The sequence below is a fragment of the Carassius gibelio genome, chromosome A5 (genome assembly GCF_023724105.1).
Source record: "Carassius gibelio isolate Cgi1373 ecotype wild population from Czech Republic chromosome A5, carGib1.2-hapl.c, whole genome shotgun sequence".
NCBI lineage: Eukaryota > Metazoa > Chordata > Actinopteri > Cypriniformes > Cyprinidae > Carassius > Carassius gibelio.
In genome coordinates, this window is record NC_068375.1 from 38,597,256 (window position 1) to 38,619,118 (window position 21,863).

Here is a 21,863-nt window from a genome sequence, read left to right on the forward strand (position 1 = left end):
GAAGAGTTGTGAGTCATAAGCTTCTCTTGAATCTCTCTGTTAAAGGACGGGCTGCAGTGTGCTGTGTTTGTGTGGTTTATCGTCTGTAGTTGTACTGTACATGTGTTGTGTGTGTTGTGGTGAAGCAGCGCAGGTGAAGTCTCTGCTTTTTATTCAGACTCTGTTTGATGTGATTTATATTTAGCCGTCTGTTTGCTTTTGCAGGACTGTGGGAAACTTTTAATCACCGTCAAGATGTCAGTGTGCTTTATTGAAATCTGCAATGTGCAATAAAAATATATATTTTTTCATTTTTTTATTTTTTATTTTTTTAGTTGTTATTAGATTTTCAAAAGAACACATACAAAAAAATAAAAAATAAAAAAAACAATCAAAACTTAACTTATATATGCTTTCTTTTTTTATATGTGTCTCCTTAATTTTTATTTAATTAATTTTTATTTATTTCTCATATATATATATATATATATATATATATATATATATATATATATATATATATATATATATATATATATATATATATATATATATATGTATATATATATATATATATATATATATATATATATATATATATATATATATATATATATATATATATATGTGTGTGTTTATTAAATATTTTATTATTTATACAGTACAAGGTGTAGCTATTAAAAGATATGTTGATGTACATATATTGCCTCTATCAAAATAATAGGTTATAGGATGTATAATAAAATTATATAGTATGAAATATATTGACTATAAAATGGTATAAAAATTATTTTAAAAAGTACAAAAAAAATAAAATTTTCCTCTCTCTATATTTTTTCCTGTATTTTTTTCACTTTATTTGTCTATTTATTTAGTTAATTAGTTTATTTTTGTCTGTGTAGAGCGATGCAGAATGCAGGTCAAGAGGTCATTTCACAGGCCGAGCAAGTTTTTTAAAGGGGTCATGTGATGCTGCTAAAAGAACATTTATTTGGTTTATTTTGGTGTAATGCAATGTGTTTATGCGGTTTAAGGTTAAAAAAAAATCTATATTTCCCACATACCGTACATCATTGTTCCTCCTCTATGCTCCATCTTTCTGAAACGTGTTGATTTTACCAAAGCTCATCAGTCTGAAAATCGAGGTGTGCTCTGATTGGCCAGCTATCCAGTGCGTTGTGATTGGCCGAATATCTCAAGCGTGTGATGTAAATGTTAAGCTCCTTAAAGCTGCAGTCGGTAACTTTTGACGCTCTAGCGGTTAATAAACAGAACTGCTTGCGTCTTGCGGAAGAACATCGTAGCCGGAACTACTTCTCTCTGTTTATGTCTATGAAGAATCACAAAGGTACTGGGTTACTCCGCCGCGGTATCCCTGAAGCAATCTAAAATAGTCCGAATATAAACACTTATTATAGGTGTATCCTAGTGATTCAGGACAAGCTAAAAACACGGTTTAGAAAATGGATTCATGGTGTACTCGCTTACTATGTTCATTTTTCTACATTTTGAACACAAACAAAGTTACGGACTGCAGCTCTGATTGGTTGTTTTTTACCGGGAGCGATGGAGTTTCTACAAATGGCAATAGGACACTGGGAGGAGCCAGAGGAGCTTGATTTTTTTCACAGATTATCTGTCTCATATTCTACTGTCAGGACATAATGACAGGTTTAACAAATATGTAAAAAATATATTTTTACAAAAGTTACCTACTGCAGCTTTAAAATATTGTGATGCTGTGTCCGGCCAGAGCGACAAGAGATAAACATAAAGCCAATTATAGACGTGATATAAACGTGATTTCTAGTCGTGTCCTCTTCTGGAAGAGCAAACAAAGTAGTTTGGCTTTCACAGTGAAACACACAGCGTCTATATGACAATACTACAACGAGAATAAAAGTTACGCCGTCTTTCTTCACGTGAACATTTGGGCGGCATTATGCAAATCTTCCCACACAGTGATGTAGAGATGTGGGGGCGTGTCATAACGAGTCGTTTTAGTGGGGGACTCTTAACTTTGATAAAGAATATCTCTTTGGATTTGAGACTTTAGTCTTTGCAACTTTACAGATCGTCTTCATGCACCAAGAGCTTGACTGTTTTTCATTAGCTGCTGTCTGTCACTGGTGAAGAGTTAACCGTGTGTGTGTGTGTGTGTGTGTGTGTGGATCAGGGTGTGTAGGCCACCCATGTGGCAGTGTGGCTTGTTCACCAAATATACGCTCCGTTTGACTGCCAGCGTTTCACCTCTGAACTGATTTATTGCGTCGTCTATGAAGGTTTACTGATCTGAGAGATGACTCTCTTTCATTCTCTCTAGCCACTGGTGCAGGTGTGTGTGTGTGTGTGTGTGTGTGTGTGAGTGATCTCTAGCTGTGTCCTGGCTTGCCTACAAAGGCTCAGACATTGAAACAGAGCTGGGATATTTTTTGTGACCCCACCGCCAAAAACACCCCAGATGTTTTTCCAAAACTCGTCTGCTTTCGTCTGCTTCCTCGTCCGTCTGATTCAAGTGTGTTCAGATTTATTGTTGTTTTGGGTCAATAGTGTAACTAAAAGTTTGTCATGTGCAAAACCACGCATAGTAGATTAATGAGTGGCTCATAAATCAAAAGTAGGGAGAAAAATAAAAGAACTATTAGCATTTTTATTTCATTGTGATATTATCTTGAATAAATCAATGTGTAATTGTCTTTATAGTTATAAATAAATTATTTTACTTTATTACAGTAAAACAATGCTCTTTAAACTTTAACATAAAATTATATTATAAAAATATTGAGAAATTCAGTAAATTCATTTACTAATTTTTTTATGCTTTTATTATTTTTTTAAACTTATACCTTTTGAGTTAACAATTAAAAATGAACATTTAAAAGATTTAATGATTTATACATTCATATTACTAATGAAAATCATCCTGTGTAGCATTTATTTATTTATTAGCTCATATTTAAAAATAATTTATTAAAGCTTAAAAATATATATATTTATGTATAATAATAATAATAATAATATACTAAAATAATAAATCATTCAGACTGACATGCTTTATTACTTTTATCTAATATAAATAAATAATATAAAATGTAATAGCTTAAACCTTAAAATTGTGTATATAATATATATAATTACTAAATAATTAGAACTTAATAAACGTAATAAAAACGTAATTTATGCATATTTATTTCTGTTTTTTATTTACAAATTAAAAAATAACAAACATTTTTACATTTATTTTTAAATGTATAAGTATAACTATTTTAAATATAACTTTACTACACTAATAAAAAAAATCATCCTGTATTTATTATAAATTCTTATTAATTTAAAAATTTTAATGTATACATTTATACACTCCATAATCTTATAAATATAAGATTTTATTATCTTCTATTATAATTACTGACTTTTATTTTGTTGTGCATTTATTTATGCATTGATTTCCTCATGTGTGATTTTGGGGTAGAAGAAGAGCTGGATATTTGTAGATGTTTTGGAGTAATTCACCATCACACACAGTCAGGTTTTGTCTTGGTGTCTTGGTTAAATCCCATGGTCTTCCAGCCGCGGCGTCTCCATCGCCTGTCCCCTCAGGACGGGAGAAGTGCTGCTCATGGAGGAAGTGATGAATGCACAGAATCTGATTTCAGAGGTCAGAGGTCAGAGTCTCTCTGGGCTTTACCCTTCGAGGCAGAGTCCTAACTCAGAAGCTGCTGGTTGTGTATCTTTAGTGAGTCAGGTTTTTTACCAGCGTGTTTTGAAAATGAAACTCGAACCCTGTAGCTATTCCTCCCGAGCCCGACTGCTTCACTTTCATCTGCTTTCAGCCGCAGAATGGAAGAAGAACAGAGGCTGATTCTGGAGAAGCGATTACGGTTCTAGAGCTGTTACTCTAATAATACTGCGCTTTCTTCAAGAACACGATCTCAGAGCGATTCACGCATGATCCGCAGCGACAGAAACATCAGGCATGTACGACTGACGTCTCTAAGATCTGACCGAAAGATGCATTAGGCTTTAAACGGTCAGATTGATCAAATCGCTCATTTGACATTTATTTGGAGGACTGTTCACAGAAATATTAAAAATTACTCTCTCTCGTGTACTCTCTCTCTCCAGTATGATTCATTCGGTTACTGTCCCCAAATCTCAAAAGTGTAATGCAAACAACAGTGAAAATTATCCTGTGTAGGGTATTTATTTATTTGTCTTTTTGTATTTTATTTATTTGTCTGTTGAATTAATTGTTTTTATTTTATTTTTAAATACATTTTTATATTAACATTTATATATTAGTTTCTTTATATTTCTTGATCTATTTATTTGTATTTTAATTTTGCCTATTCATTCTTTATTTGTCAATTTATTTGTTTTATTTGCTTTATTTGTCAATTTATTATGTCTTTGTGATTTATTGTATTCATTTATCTTCATTTTGTGTTTGTTTTTATTTTTTCTATTTATTTTTATATAGTTGGCTATTAATTTATTTGTTTGTCTTTGGTTGTCATTTACTTTTTTAAATCTGTTTATTTCTCTGTTATTTTATTTGTTTGTCTATTTATTATGTCTTTCTTTTAGTTGTCTATTAATTTATTCTTTTCATCATTTTTTTCTTTATTTTTCTATTTATGTCTTTGTCATTTGTCGTTATTTATTTGTTTATTTTTCTTTTCTCGTTTAGCCTATGTATTAATTTATTTAGTTGTCTATTAATTTATTCTTTATTTGTCATTTTTCTTTTTATTCGTCTCTGTTTATTAATTTATTTTTTATTTGCTTATTTTCACTTGTTCTCTTTTTCATTGCAAAAGCAGACCATGTTCATAATAATGTTTAGAGCTCAAGAAAATACTGTGCACTTTTATTGTACAGAAATGATGTATGTAATTGCTCCTTTAAGATCCGCCAAAAAGTTACATTAGGCTTGTATTTTTCAGGACATTTCCCAGTGAGTCTTATATTTAAGAGTGATTTGTTCATAAGTTGCTCATGTTTGACAGTGAGGATCCTTTTTAATGCTAAGTTCGGTTGTGTTCCTAAGAAGAAATGACCCCATGTGATAAATCTCTAATGGATTCATCAGCTGTGATGGAAATCCAGAGTGAAGATGTGGAGATTGAAAAACAGATGCCAGAAGGAAATGAGTTGAGGAGCCCCGTGCAAGGCGTCCTGGCCTGCTTCTGTCATGCGTCTCAGATTTCTAGTCGTTGTAATCATGAAGTCACTCTGGTTTATCCCAAGATTTGTAAACCGTGTATATTTCCTCACTGATGCTCCTCAAACAGCAGAAGCAGAAGATCTCTGTTAAAGCAATACGGCAAAATACATATTAAAAGCCAGCAGGCTGTTAAAAGAAAGAAATCTCAATGGGTTAAATGTTTTTAAAGCAGTCTCTTCTCCTCACCGATCTTGATTAAAAGGACAGTAAAATTGTGAAATATTATTGCAACTTCAAACAGCTGTTCTCTATGCAAATATCTGTGAAAATATAATTTATTTCTGTGATGCTCCGCTCTATTTTCAGCATCGTTCCTCCAGTCTTCAGTGTCACATGATCTTCAGAAATCAGAATAATATGATGATTTACTGCTCATTTACTGTGTTGAAAACAGTTGTGCTGCACAATATTTTAATGACCGTCCAAAAGAAGAGCATTTATTTAGCATTTACTGTCACTTTTGATCAATTTAACGCATCCTTCGTTAAAGTTTTGAACGTTATACAGTGTATGCAAGACGTAAACCCATTGCATTTTTTTGTTTTGACACCTGTCTGAGACTCAATCTCTTACAAATTCTTAAAAGTAACAAGCCGAATTGTTTTTGTCAAATAGCCAAAGATGTTTTTCTCTCATCTCAGATTTGACGTTTTGGGAGACTTGTTAAATTACTCTTGTTTCAATCCCTCCGAGAGAAGAGGAGGAGGAGGAAGAGAAGAGGAGGAGCGAGGGCTGAAAACATCAAGCGTCTGGATCTGGAGCAGAAGGCGCTGGTGGTGTGTGTTTGAGGGACGCAGGCCTGTGTTTATGTGTTTGTAGCCGGCGAGGACGATGGTTCCGGGCCCGGATCATGACTCAAGACGCTTCGCCCTCTTCTGTAATTATGTCAAAAATACACTTTAAAGCGGGATGATGTGGAGCTGTGGGTGCGGAGGGGATTTTCATGCTGATGACTTCCCCCTGCGCCTCTGATGGGGTTTGGGAACGCCGGCCCAGAGCGGCCCGTGACACAAATGAAGATGGAGCGATGCTTTATTTTTTCCTCTTGTGTTTTTCTGTCTGCTGCTGAAGAGGAGGCGCCGTGTCTCTGTTTGGAGCGAGGTGGCACCATGCTGTGAAAACAGAGGCCTGTTGAAGCTGGTGTGTGTCCAGCGCGACCGCAGCTCTCTGTGACGCTCTGTCACACGCTTTACAGCCCAGAAAAGCTTTGGAATCCAAACGGCATGAATGAGAATTAGACGTGTGCAATATTTGTCATCTGCAATAATATCCTAGTTGTTGTTTAAATGACGCGTGTGGATTTCACACACTTTGCAAAAAACAAAACAAAAACAACACGTTGGCTCAGTGGTAGAGCATTGTGTTATCGATGCAAAAGGTTGTGGGTTCGATTCCCAGTGAATACAGATACTGGTCAAAAAAAGGTTAGCCTGAGTGCACTGTAAGTGGCTTTGGATAAAAGAGTCTGCAAAATGCAGTAAATTGTTTTTATATTTGTAGTTAAGTCATATCAGTGCCGTTTTCCTAAATATTGGTGTGTAAGCGTGATCACAAATATGATAGAAATTTTGAGCAAGTTGCATTTTAGACGGTATTTTCCATTTTCTTCTGTTGTTGATCGTGTCCTGAGGTTCAGGTTGGAGCTCAAATGCTGCAAGGTGACACACACACACACACACACACACGTTTGTTTTTGTGTAAAGTGTGTTCATCCCATAGGTGTAATGGTTTTTATACTGTAGAAACTGTATATTCTATGGCCCTTCACCAACCCTACACCTAACCCTAACCCTCACAGGAAACTTTTTGTGCATTTTTACTTTCTCAAAAAAACTCATTCTGTATGATTTATAAGTGTTTTGAAAAATGGGGACATGGGTTATGTCCTCATAAGTCACCCTCTCCTTGTAATACCTGTGTCATACCCATGACATTATACAGAGTTGTGTCCTGAAATGTCACAAAAAAAAGAGCACACACAAACACACACACATACACTCACTCCTCTGCTTACCTGAATCATGTCCTGTAATGTTCCAGCATTGATAGAGTGGTCATGATCATTATGGGATGGTGCTGGCCGCTCTCTGTGTGTGTGTGTGTGTGTGTGTGTGTGTGTGTGTGTGTGTGTGTGTGTGTGTGTGTGTGTGTGTGAACTGGGCGCCTGTTGCAGGTGTGACTGTGCGGCTGACTGTGTGTGTGAGATTGTTACTGTAGGCATTATTGTCTCCCATCGTGTGAGCTGTGTTTCTCCTCTTGTTGTCTGTTGGGCTCATGGCAGCGATGAAGAGGGTTTAGTGTTAGAGAGAGAGACTCCAGACATCAAAGCGTGACGCAGCAGTGTTTACTCTGGGAGAGCATTCCTGACGCTCACTTCTCCATGAGTGTGTGTCTCAACAAATCAGTACATTTGATATATCTGGATGTTTACATCAAAACAATGTTTCATACTTAAGTATCTGAACCTTCCCTTTTTAAAATGATTGAATGTGGTTGCATTAAAATATGAAAGCATGAGGATCTCGAGACGCACTTTTGAGACGTGATGCAACAACGGAAATAACATTGCCTCCTACACCATGTTGCTGTCAAATAAAACCGTTGCCATGCCAACTTGCTACTTTAAACAAAGCTTTGCAACGCTTGTCCCGCCTCCGGGGTCTTCTGATTGGTCCACTGTTCTGGATCTGTCGTTGAGTGACGCTGCATGTGATAGTTGAAGTTCTTATCAGCACATGTGTGCTTCAGAAGAAGCAGGACACAAGCTCAACATTCATACACATCTGTTTACAAAAGTAGCACCTTGGAAAAACACCTTCTCTGTAAATGGCCCTTAGTTTGGAGAAAAGATCCTGTAGCATTTGTTGATATTTTGCATCTAATGCAATGAAATTCTGATTAGTGTTGTCACGGTACCAAAATTTCAGTATTCGGTACCGATACCAGTGAAAATCCATGGTTCTCGTTACCAATTTCGGTACCAAAGCAAAACACAAAAATAAAAAACAAATATCATAACTAAAAATAAAACCAATGCCATTCTTTATACTTATTTACAATTGTTAAATTTTTTTTTTACAAGTAATATAATTATAAAAAAACGTAAACAAGTTTCCCCCAAATTTAATTTGTCTTTTAATTAATGAAATTGAAACACATTATATTTTTATGTAAATAAAGGGGATTTGCTATTAAAATTAAAACATGGAAGAAATATTGTGTGCTTTATTTCTTTAAAAAATAAAGTTTTATGAATTTTTTCAACAGCAGTAGCAGTATCACATACATTCTGCTAAATAATAGTAATATTTCTGGCACAATGCCTTTATGTAAAAATGAACTTTTATTTTGAAGGGTTGCCATGAATACCTTTAAACGGACCCTGGTTTTACTCAAATGAAACGGTACAATGCTTGTGAAATGACTCAGAACAGTTCTGGTGATGTTGTTTATGTATTTATGTCCTCACTGAGATGGCAAATTACTGCAAGCGTCACACGCTTCAGTCCAGGGACATCGTTAGGCCTGTTTTAGGCCATCGTTAGGCCTCCATACCGCGCGCTTCATGACGAGCCCAAGCACGGTCACAGAAACCAGAATGAGATGCACTCTAACATAACTGTCCCATTAAACTCATACACATATATAGGCCGTTCAGATTACTTGTTAAAGTGCAATGAAATACTTTATATCTGCAGACAATGTACGTCTGAGGTGCTGAAGTGAAATAGCTGGGCAGTTTGATGAATTATTATAGGCCGCCTCATAACCCGCGGGTCGGGTTGGGGCGGTTAAAGAAATTTTACTTTTTTTTATGAATAATCATGATTAATCGCATCCAAAATAAAAGTTGGTATTTACATAATAAATGTGTGTGTACTCTGACTGTGTATAATTATTCTATATATATATAAATACACACACATGCTTGTATGTGAGTGCAAAGATTTTGCTAACTCAAGTTCCAAATACTCTGGAGGCTAAGCCCCCCCTTGGCATCCAATCCTAGTGATGTCCTTGCTTCAGTCTATGTAGTAAACAAACCCGCACATCTCTGCCATTCATTCATTCACACAGAGACACAGTAGTATGGAAGCATATGGGTAGCATTACTCAATTTGGGATGTAATATGCAAAATGACAATGCAATATGTAAAATGGCAATGCATTTCTGTATTTACATTTACATTTTCCAATCATTTGTGCAACGTTTGGTGCAAAATGAAAATGAAAATGAAATTACCAGTAGAACATGCAGGATTCAGATTTCAATCTATGCAATTTATGTCTTGAAAAAGATAGGATGATTTAGAGTTTCACAAATGAAAGTCCTTGCATATTTTCTTATTAGCTTTTTTTCTATCATCTGAATCTTATATTTCAAAGCGACTTAATGAAATAATGCATTCAGCATCATATGACTTCATATAATGCAATTAACGTCAAGCACACAAAAGTATTGTTTATAATGAATGGCACTATCATTTCTATACTATAATTTTATACTTTTATTTTTTATTTCTTTTCTGTATACCATTAAATTCAATTATTAGATTTAAAGATTTTATTTATTGCTATTTTATATTATTTCTTAATGTAATAAAATGTGAATTTTATTTTATGATGTTTAACTTTTATGTATTAAAATAACAAATAAAAAGCAAAAATTATAAAAAAAAAAAAAAAAAAAAACTTATTCAGATACTATTTTAGTTTTTATTGATTCTATGATGCTAAAATAACACTGACTTGGGGTCAGTAGTTTGAGCGAACCTAAACCCCAGTTATAGAGATTGTTGACTTGGCAAACACTTCTAGTGACGGGAAGTTTAGGTTGGTTTGCTGAAGTAATGATGTAGGGAGAAAAACAAAACTCACTTTAGCAGTTTGAGCTTTTAATTGTCTGATTGTAATTGGTCAGATGGTTGCCATGGAGTCTGTTTGTGCGAGCGAGTCGTGTTTATACTCCAAAATAAAACAACAATAAAAGATCTGGCCTTGATGTGGACGTTTGTATACGGATGCTCTTTACCATCAATCCAGTGTCTGATTATGGGGCTTCGGCCGCATGCACAGAGTCCCAGGAGAGATCTGCCGGAGAGAGAGCTCTCATGCAAACACATTATAACTGCAGAGTTTAAACGTTTCAGATGTTTAGTTGGTAGTTCATTTCTCATCAGATTTTTTTTAAAGGTTTTATACTGTATAATCCTTAATTTAGGCTATGTTCACACGGCGAAAAGAGCATCATGTATTTTTTCTTTAATTTATAAAAGCACAACATTTTTTGATGAAATAAAACTAGACCCCTCAGCAGCTACGAATGATGTATTACTCTTATGAGCAAAAATGACGGCGTATTCACTGAAAAAAATGCAAGTGATCACGCTGGCACCTCCATGTCCTGCAAAGCATCTCCACACAACAATTGGATAGGCCTAAGGCACACAGTTATCTAGGTTTAACGTTTAAACATTGTTATATGCTGTTTTTTATCTATAGATTTTATTTTAGGCAAGCCGTGATGATTTGAGAAGGCTAAATTGATCAAACATAGGCTCACTGTCTGCCGCTGACAAAAACTTAAAGCCCTTAAAACACTTTATTTAGATTTTCTTTTTATTTCATTTATCGAGAGATGATTTAAGTTTAATTTTCAGCTCAGCGAAGCACTTTAAGCACCAACACTTTTTCAGTAAGTTACCTTTCTTGTAGAGTTGTGCTTCAAATAAAGAACATTGTTGACCAGATTGTTAGTTAATCATTTACAAGTCAATATTGCTTATATGGACAGCAATTAAAAAAGAAGTGAACTTATAAAACTGCGGTGTTAAATGCGATGCGGTCAGAAATTTGGGTGCACCTACTGTAACTTTATTCTTAGGTGCTCCAGCACAAAAGTTACAGTGCAACCAGTGCAAAAAGTTATTCTAGAGCCCTTTTGTGATGTCTTGTGTATCTCTGTTGGCTGTAAAGATCGTTTGGTGCGGCTGTGTTTTGTGCATGTGAAGGGTGTGTGTGTACAGTATGTGTGTGTGATGAACCATTTCCCCTTGGAGACGGTGAGAGGTCATCAGTGCGGCAGTGTGTGTCGTTCCATTGACCCAGTCCTGTGTGTGTGAACTTGTTTTTGTCAGGACCAAAAGACCACACAAAGTAAAATAAGAAAAGTTTGACTTGGTGGGGTCCTTAAATCAGACCCTGCAAAGACATGTACTTTTATATAAGACTATAAAATGACTAAATATACTATCGTCCAAACCTACATCAACCCTAAATATATATGTATATAAAATGCCAGTAGTTTTCTGTGAGTGGTAGGTTTAGGTGTAGAGTTGGTGCAGGTCAATAGAAAATAAAGTTTGTACAGTATAAAAACCATTACGCCTATGGAGAGTCCCCGTAAACCACAAATGCATGTGTGTGTAAAGTATCTCTGCGTGTGTGTGTGTGTGTGTGTGTGTTTGTTCTCACACCCCCTCTGCTGGAAGGTTTGTGTCTGACATTGTTGAACTTTGACCCTGTGTGTTATCACACACTGATCTGACATTGAGTCCGGTTTCATAAGTCATGATCTTTGCTTATTTGTCTCATGTCTGGAATGACACCAGCTCTGTTTCAAACAGTGATTTTAAGGAACAAGTTTACCACAAAAATTTAATTTGCTGAAAATGTGCTCACCGTCAGGACATCCAAGATGTAGACGAGTTGGTTTCATCATAAGATTTTGGAGAAATGTAGCATTGCATCATTTGCTGGCCAATGGTTGCTCTGCAGTGAATGGGTGCCGTCAGAATGAGAGTCCAAACAGCTGATAAAAACATCACAATAATCCACACCACTCCAGTCCAGCGGTTAATGGGTTCATATGATGTTTATCATGTTTATGCAGTTTAAGGTTAAAAAACGCATTATTTTCCACATACTGTACATTATTGTTTCTCCTCTATAGCCCGCCTTTCTGAAAATGTTGATTTTACCAAAGCTCATCAGTATGAAAAGCGAGGTGTGCTCTGATTGGCCAGCTATCCAGTGTGTTGTGATTGGCTGAAAACTGTAAAGAGTAAAACTGCTCAGATCAAAACGGCTTTAAAAGAAATATGTGGGAGGATTTTGACGTAAGAAACAACAAGGGATGGATTTTTACACTTGGTGAAGCATTGTTATGCAATATGGTCTTATATTTTATCCAGAAGTGAATGATGTGCACAGAAATAACCCTTTATTTGAATGTAAAAGCATTTTCAAATCGACTGAATTGTGCACAACCTCGTATGATATATCCTACATTTGGAAAAGGAACATTGTGTTGTTTTTATGTTAATAATAATAGTGTTAATGCCGCTGATAATAAGTGTAGTATTACTTTTTTTATTCATATTTATTAGGCATCATATTATTTTGCACAATCACCTTTAACCTGTGGTAAAATCACTGTAATGCTCTCATGTTTTTGCTCTATTTTTACTGCAGCCTGTCTATTTTCTAGTATGTGTTTCCTCCACCCGTAATTCACTTTCTCATTCAGCGTTTCACTGAGAGGAACGTCCTGATGATTTCAGCAGGTGAAGTTACCCAGCTTCTATTTTGCGTCTCCTTTCCTCTTCTCAGAAAGCAGCACAATACCTTCTGATCTCTTTCATTGAGTCCGCAGACAATCCGACTCTCGGCCTCTCATTATGGCTGGCTCATTATGGTGTGGGTTTCCATGCGTCTCAATGTAATCTGAGCTCGCTCCTGTAGATCTAATAACCTCGCCAAACATCTCACAACTCACTTTTCCAGACTTCATCCTGTCCGCTTTAGACAGGCGCTTCTCGGTGAGTGCCTCACAGTTGGGAGTCGCATGAAACAGGGAAAATCACTTCTAGATGCATGGAATTGTGCATAAAACGAGAAGCGAAATAAATACTTAATGCATCTGCTGATTGGTCCAGTCTAACTGAATCTGGTCCACATGGACAGTGTGAGACTTTAGTAAAAATCAAATGTTTGCTCTGTCCGTGTCTCTTTCTCCAGATATTAGTTAACTTGTTTTTCTCTCTCAGAAATAAAGGTACAAAAGCTGTCACTGGGGCGGTTCCTTTTTGCGGTTGTACCTTTTTTGATCGCTACAGTACCATTCAAAAGTCTGTTTTACAGTAAGGTAGAAATGTTATATTTTTATTCAGAGGATGCCTTAAATCGATAAAGAGTAAAGACATTTATAATGTTACATTTTTTTGAATTAAATGCTGTTCTTCTTTCTATTCATCAAAGAATCTTAAAAAAATAAAGTGCATCACAGTTTCCACAAAAATATCGTGCAGCATAACTGTTTTCAACATTGATAATAATTAGAAGAAAAACAATATATTATTCTGATTTCTGAAGATCATGTGACACTGAAGACTGGAGGAATGATGCTGAAAATACAGCGGAGCATCACAGAAATAAATTACACTTTACCATATATTCAAATAGAAAACATTTATCTGAAATTGTAAAAATATTTCATAATATTACTGTTTTTACTAATATATATATATAATGTTTTTCTTTTTTTTAAGCATCCTTGGGGAGCAGAAGAGTCTTAAAATGTACAGTTTTTCTGTTGTGGGAAAATACTGCTAACATCTTATTGGTAGGGGAGCATGCATATATTTTGTCCAATAATATATTCTCCTTCCCTGTTACTCTAGCGTATTATTAAAAAGTATGGCAAATCATGAAAGAAAGTAGTTTGTCAAACATTTCCCGGTCTTTAGGGCACGGGGTATTGATCATCTCCCAAAAAGTTTATAGCCAGTTCTTGCATGACTCAGTGATTTCTTTTTCATTCATATAGCAGACGTGCATTTGCAAAAGCTAGCATTCTCTCTTTCTTGTCTGAGCCCTTAAGCAGATGTGTTCTGTGGTTAATGTTGTAAACACAATGCCAGAAGTCTATGTATTTTCTGCTTCTGTGTATGAATGCACTGATATCTAAACAGATGCACAAACCGACAGATGAGCACATGCATCAGCCGCTGGACTGAGATCACTCTTATACACATGTGCACATGCATCTGTGATCATGACAAACACACAGACATACAGTATAAAGTGCTTGTTTGATCACGGCTGAATAATTGTGCTTTTGATGTTTTCAATGCAACTAGTGATGTTCTTCCTCAATATTTTTGTCTAGTTATCCGAAACAAAGATCTAAAAATGTTAATTGAAGATGCATTTACTTGTGGCCTAAGTATTGTTTTCTGAGAAACTGCAATATTTGAACTGGAAAACGATTCAAAAATACTAAGAAAATCACTTTTTAAAGTATTGGATTTTTAAAAGGGTGATGCATGCAAAGGATTATGGGAGACTGGATGCACAGAGCAAACATCGTTTAAAATGAACTTTTTATGAGGTAGTACTGTGAATATTATCTGTTTTGTATCCGTGTTGCTGTTGCCATTACAATGACACAAATCACTGTAAACACGTTCTTCTTCATGCAAACTGAAGGAGCGAGTCTGATTGATTTTCTGTTTCATGATGCTGTAATACTGCAGGGAGACTTTGAAACTGTGGAAACTGAACAGATGATTTGAGAGAGAATGATAGAAAACACCAGAATTGTATTAAAAGGGGAAGAATTAGCAGACTTTGCTGCTGCTTTGGCATTAAACGGTCAATAAATAAACCTACATAGACGGAAAGAAGAACTGTGTTACTGGCAGAAGAAGAAAGAAGCTCCCCGGGGCAGAAATACTTGCTCACCACAGAAACTCTTTATTATCTCTGCTCTCCTGGGTTTGTTTTGAGGCCATTTGATTCCTGAGTATTTTTAGACGTCTGTCTGTGGTGGAGATGATGCTGGAATGTCTTTATATGCCTCTACAAAGCGGACTATTGTCAATAATCTGTTTGTGTGTGCCAAATCAAGATGTGTGTTTTGGGGTCTGAACCAATGCCGTTTTTAGTTTTCTGCCCCTTTGTGAGATAAAAATACCCAGTGGAGATGATAGACTGCGTTGGACGGTCTCTTGATGGTAAACAGAGCTGGCATACGCTGGCCAGAGATAATGATTAGCTGTATTTCACTGGTTTTTGTGAAGGCCACACATCCTCAGACTCCTGCCAATGGGATACATACATATATAGAGTTTTTGGAAACAGTATATATTAGTTTTTTTTTTTTTACAGAAATGAATACTTTTATTCATTACGGATGCATTAAATTGATCAAAAGTGACAGTATAATATTATCTCGGTTTCAAATAAATGTCGTTCTTCTGAACTTTATAGTCATCAAAGAATCCTGAAAAATGTAATCTATCACGGTTTCCACAAAACTTTGTGCAGCACAACTGTTTTAAAGAAATGTTTCTTGAGCAGCAAATCATCATATTTTCATCATGTGACACTGAAGACTGGAGGAATGATGCTGAAAATACAGCAGAGCATCACAGAAATACATTACACTTCAACAGATATTCACATAGAAATAGAGTAATTTCAGTTGTAAAAATATTTCACAGTATTAAAGTTTTTAACATTTTTAAGGCGAGAAACTAAACTACTTTTATTATTATTATAAACTACTAAAATTTTTATTTTTAAGTATATATATATTATATTACAATTCTTACTTTTTTCTTGCAATTCTTAGAAAAGTTAAAATTCAGATGTATTAACTCAAAATTGCAAGAATAAAGTCAGAATTCTGAGATAAAAAAAGGTTTAAAATTACTTTTATAAAACTGATACTTGATTCTGATTGGCTGAGCTGCGTTCAAAGCTGTTGTTAATTACAAAGTAACATACACCTTTGTTTACGTCTGCGTGTTGCTCGGCAACCACTTTGTTGGAACTACAAGTGTTTCTGAAGAACTACATTGTTTGGTGGAAGGACACTGTTTTTGTTTAAATCACGACACTTTATTTGTAACCTTACTTCATATATGGAATAACCGTAAAAGCAATAATCCTCATGAAGCCATGGTTTGCAGTGAATTTATAATGGCTTATTGCTTTATTATTATTATTATTATTATTATTATAACACGGTGGAGAGAAAAAAGTCTGAATTGTGAAATAAAATTTTGTCTTTATTGTGGTGAAAACATGCTTGCATGATAATATACTTTAGGCTTTCAGAAAGTTTTTCTGCTTTTGAAGTGCTCACGGAGCATCCTGAAGACGACCGGAGCACCTGACCTCTGACCTCTTTAAAGCAGTATTCCGTCCATGTCTTCTTCCTCCTCCTCCTCTCCCTCTTCCCCTCATCTCTGGGTTTGATTGACGCGCACCAGCCCTCCTGCACCGATGACTTCAGCGTCCTCTGCTGATCTGCCAGCTGCTGATGTCACGGCTCAGTTTCACGCTGGGATTTCCGCTCCGTTGAGCGACCAGCCTGTGTGTCTCATGATGCTGGAGGGTTATTTGGGGAAGGGTCCAGTGCGTTCATGCTTCTGTCCCAAATTTACTTTCATAACGCACTAGAAGTTTGCTGGTGATGGTTAATGGTGAAGTTTGTGTACTACTCTTCTGTTGTACACTACTCGTGCAAAATCTCGTACTACTAGTGTTAGCAGTGCATGCAAGAATCTTCATTTAGCTAAATTGATATTTTTAATTAATTGCATTTTATAATATATCATTAATTTATTATTAATATGACACATCAATATATAAATATGAATTCATATAGGATACATACTTATTCTCTCTCTATATGTATCAACTATTGTAATTAATAATTATATATTATAATTTTAAATGTTTAATGAGCTTAAATATTAATTATATTGAATATGCAATAATGAAATGCAGTAAATAATATAATAATTTAATTATACCTGCAAACATATGCACACACACATATATATATATATATATATATATATATATATATATATATATATATATATATATAGTTGCTTTATTGAATGAATCTTAATGCAACAGTTGTGAATATAATATATATTCAATATGCTGGGCAAATCACCTAATTAATATTCATGAGCCTATGTACTGACCTATTTAAAAACGCTTTGACTTATTCTCTCTGTCTCTCTCTCTCTCTCTCTCTCTCTCTCTCTCTTTGTGTCATTTTTATCTTTTCAGTGATAAGTGAACTATTAGTCAAATGTTCGCCCACATGCGTAGGAACAGGAAGTTGCCTCTTCAGCATCAAAGAGCCGTTGCACGCTGACGGTCCAGCTTCATGAACTCATGCACGTGTGTCATTTGAATATGAAGCTGATGCAGATAGAAGAAGAGTGTCTTCATTTGATTTGTCAGTCACGTGGAGCAGAGTGTACATTATCATACTTGTTGAGTGCTTGTACATTGAATGAGTTTACATTTCTAAAAGCATGCCATCGTACTCTGACAAGACTGAAAACAGAAATAAATATCCAGGAAACAGTGGGGAAAGCAGATGCTGTGGTTTTACATCTGAATCTCTCTCTCTCTCTCCGCAGTCTCACCCCCTGTCTCTGTGTAACACCAGCGAAGATGACCGCCAGGAGACCATCTTCATCAGCATCGTCAAACTCGAGAGTCCAGAGAGCAAAGTGCCACAGTGCCAGCCGCTGCTGGATAAAGTAAGACTGATGGGGAAATTCACACACACACACACACACACACACACACACACACACACACGAGCACTCTGGGATTTATTGAAGATCTCTCATAATGTTTGTCCAGGTTTTCTGCACCAGAAACACTCATAATCTTGTCTTCTTAAACATTTTCTGCCCCTTGAATGAAACGTGCTGTTTGAGTCTTGTTTTGAATATGTAAATGAGCTCTGCTGTGATTGGCTGCAGGTCAGCAAGTTGCTTTCATTTAATATTTAAATGTGGGAGTTATGTTATTTTAGTGTTACTGTATGTACTATTATAATATTCATTAATATTTGTATTATTTTTTAAAATAATTTAATATTTTAGTTTTGTAATTTTAGTTTGTAATTTTATGTGCTCTTAATATTTTGATTAGTTTTTCTTATTCAGTTTTAGTATTTTTTGCAAGTTTTTGATCTTTTTTTTATTTTTTTTATTGCAGTTAATGAAAATGATTTTAATAGTCTAATTTTAGCTAACAGTTACAACACTGATGATAATCAGCTTATGATTATGATGTCAATGTTTTTACAGCTTTGTATTATAGTAATATTGTAGGATTGTTAGCATTTGTTCTCATGTTTTAACTTTTAATTTCAATTGGTGGTTAGGTTTTGGTAATTTTTTATATGCTTTTGTTATTTTTGATAGTTCTTTATATATTTCTATTTAGCTTTAATTTATATCTGATTGTTTTTTTAATTTTATTACTTCAAGTTAAACTTATTTTTCATTTAGTTGCCAAAGCAACATCTTATTTTTCATTTAAATTCAAGTACAAGTTTTTCATCTAATTAATTTTTATTTTAGCTTTTTAAATTTAATTCAATGAAAAAAAAATTAATAGTTTTAGAATTAGCTGACAATAACAACACCGATGTTAATGAGCTTATGATTATGGCATTATAATTTTAAACAAGATGTCTTTGCAACTTAATATAATTTATATACTATTATAGTATTTATTAATAATATATTAGCATTTATTTTTATATTTTTCTTTTTATATTCATCTTAGTGGTACTTTTTTTATTTTATTTTCTTTTTTTGATTATTTTTTTATTTCTGTTTCATTTTAATGTATACTAATTTTAGTTTAAGCAATTTTAATTCTTCAATTTAAAATATTTTACTTCATTTACTTGCGTAAGCAACATTTCAAATTTTTACTGATTGATTTAAAAAAAAAAATTAACTGCAAGTTTTTCCTCTGTTTATTTTATTTGAACTTTATTTTAGTTAACAAAAATGCTTTCCAATAGTTAATGAGCTTATGGTTGTGATGTTATAATTTTGAACAATATTTTGTTTGTTATTGCAAGTATTTACAACTCTCCCCTTGCTGTGTAGGATACACTTGTAGTCTTCCTGTGTAAGTTGTCTGGATGGAGCTTGTGTTGTGAAAGTAGGAGTATGAGATGTGAGACAGCGTTTCAGAGAGAGAGAGAGAGAAAGAGAGAGGCAGATTGCTGGCCTCCTCAGAGCCTCATGCACTCGTGGCACAGCTAATATTAGCAGGTCACAGTGTGAGGGAGTCTGTGAAAGTGCAGGAGGTGCGGGACACACCAGCAGGAGGCTCTGAGCTTTGGGCCGTTTCCTCAGGACTCTGGCGCTGGACGTGAGAGATGGCAGATGCTTCTGTCACATACTGAAATCCTCAAACTGTCTGCTCCTGCAGAACTCACAGTTGAAGAGTCGGCTCCTTTTCAGTGTGAATTTGAATTCGGTTGGCCAGAACACACAGCATGACGGGCGGCAGAATTTAGGTTTTGAAAGAAATTTTATTCAGTGAGGATGCATTAAATCTGTCTGTCTGTCTGTGGTTTATCTATCTGTCTCTCTGTCTGTCTGTTGGTCATTTATCGATATGTCTGTCTGTTGTTTATGTATCTATCTATCTGTCTATCTATCTGTCTGTCTGTCTGTCTGTCTGTCTGTCTGCTTGTCTTTCATTTATCTGTCTGTCTGTCATTTATCTAAATTTCTATCTGTCTATCTGTCTGTCTGTCTGTTGTTTATCTATCTGTCTCTCTGTCTATCTGTTTATCTGTCTGTCTGTTGTTTATCTATCTGTCTTTTTATCTGTCTGTCTGTCTGTTGTTTATCTATCTATCTATCTATCTATCTATTTATCTGTCTGTCTGTCTGTCTGTCTGTCTGTCTGCTTGTCTTTCATTTATCTGTCTGTCATTTATCTATATTTCTATCTATCTGTCTCTCTGTCTATCTGTCTGTCTATCTTTCTATTTGTCTATCTGTCTGTCTGTGTGTGTCATTTGTCTGTCTGTTGGTTGTCATCCATCCATCCATTTTATCACAATTCAATTGAACATTTTTACATTTTTCCATTTAAAGTTGCTGTTTTTTTTTTCTCCTGTTTGTCTAGACCTGATGTTTGCTGTTTTTTTTTATAACTGAATCTCTTTTTTAGTGAAACTTTCAGTACTGAATTAAATCTTTTTAATTTAATTGGACATTTCCCTCGGATTATCCGTTGCAGATTCATGTGACGTTGCCTGTCATTTTGACTCCGTGAAGGTTTGTGAGTTCTCCAGTGATGCTGATAAATGTGGTCTAGGTAGGCAGCTGATGGCTCAGATCAGAGCTGAAGGGATTTTCTGGGTTTAATATGGTTCTGCTTGTGAACGTCATGTCATCTGTACCAATCACACACAACCAGACAGTCTCAACAAGTTAATCAGAGTTAATAACCCGTCTGAGGAAACCGCACACAGTCCTGCTTCCATTCTCCGCTTTTAGCGCCTATTTATGTCTTTCCTTGGTAGCGACATTGGCCTGGATGGATTACTGCTGCGGATCCAACTTTGTTTAGTGAACATCTGAAGGACTCTTAAGAAAACAAAGCGTTGTATTCCAGTGGTTCTGGATGGGCTCTCAGTAAGCCAGCAGTATAAATACCCTGAAGACCAGGCTCAAATTAGGGCTTTTGGTTGTCTGATGGTTGTGGATGTTTAGTCATCTCACTGTTTACATCATATCGTGTTTCCCAACAGTGCAGCAGTCTTATTTCATTTATTTAATAGTTAACTTTTTTGATATTTTACTTTCTGTCAGTTATGTTTTTTAAGGTTTTAGTGTTGGGAAAAATAGCTCTGCAGTGTTGAACTCTCGTGACTGAAATGTTCTATCTCAACTTCCTATATTTGCATCCCAGATCAATCCAATGCAAATGTTCCCAGACTTTAACAGCAGTTTCCGACCAGATGCTGATTTCCGTCACAGGTTTTATAGTTCAGTTTAAGTGCTGTTTGGTCAACACCAGATAGAACGAGAGACTTCACGCTCGTAACGTGGATAAAGTATATCCCTTTCATAAAGTGTCCCGGTCTGGACTAGTCCAGCGGTATGAAAGGAGCTCCAAATATTTACCCAAAACTGCTCCTAGTCTCCCACACAATCCAAACATCCCCTGCGTCTCGGGCTGAAGGTCCTCGCCAAACCATCAAAGGCAAAAGCCTGGGATTGCAGCTCATTGTGATTACGAACGCTCCCAAAAGAGCTGCTGACTTTATATTTGCTCAATGCTTAATCCGCAAAGCGCTGTTTTCATGCCGAATGAAAGGAGCGAGTGTTTGGCTGGGAACGTGAGTCAGAGCGAACAGGAAGAGACGGGAGCCGTGCCTCGACATGCTGCCCGCTTCTCAATCAAACACTCCTCTGCTCCACATCTAATCCTCTGCTTTAGAAACCAGATGGAGAGTGTGAGAGAGAGAGCTGGAGAAAGGTTTCACAGAATGTGCATGCTGCTTTTTCCTCTTTAAAGCGAGCACAGACTGTCAAGCTCCAAAAAGGACAAAAAAAAAAAACCGCACCAGAAAAAAGTCTCATAAAAGTCCAAATGACCCATATAGACCAAGATGTTTTTGCTTTTCATATGTTTTTAAAATGCTTCTAAATATGCTTTTCATATGCTTTTAAAATAGTTTAGAAAATTAAAAGCATTAAAAAAAAGTTTTTTGTTTTATTGCATTTTAATTTACATTAGAGTTTGATGATTAATATAGTACTAATAATTTAGTCATTTAATTACTCTTTTA

General features: G+C 35.3%; 1 protein-coding gene across 2 annotated transcripts in view; it reads left to right on the top strand.

Moving 5' to 3' along the window:
* Window positions 1-21,863, top strand: part of LOC128014899 (E3 ubiquitin-protein ligase RNF43) — a 59,596-nt gene that overhangs the window by 16,528 nt on the left and 21,205 nt on the right. For both annotated transcript variants that reach the window (XM_052598597.1, XM_052598596.1), the window contains exon 2: window positions 17,659-17,781. In XM_052598597.1, coding sequence (XP_052454557.1) covers window positions 17,659-17,781 — 123 coding nt within the window. The remainder of the gene's footprint in view (window positions 1-17,658; window positions 17,782-21,863) is intronic.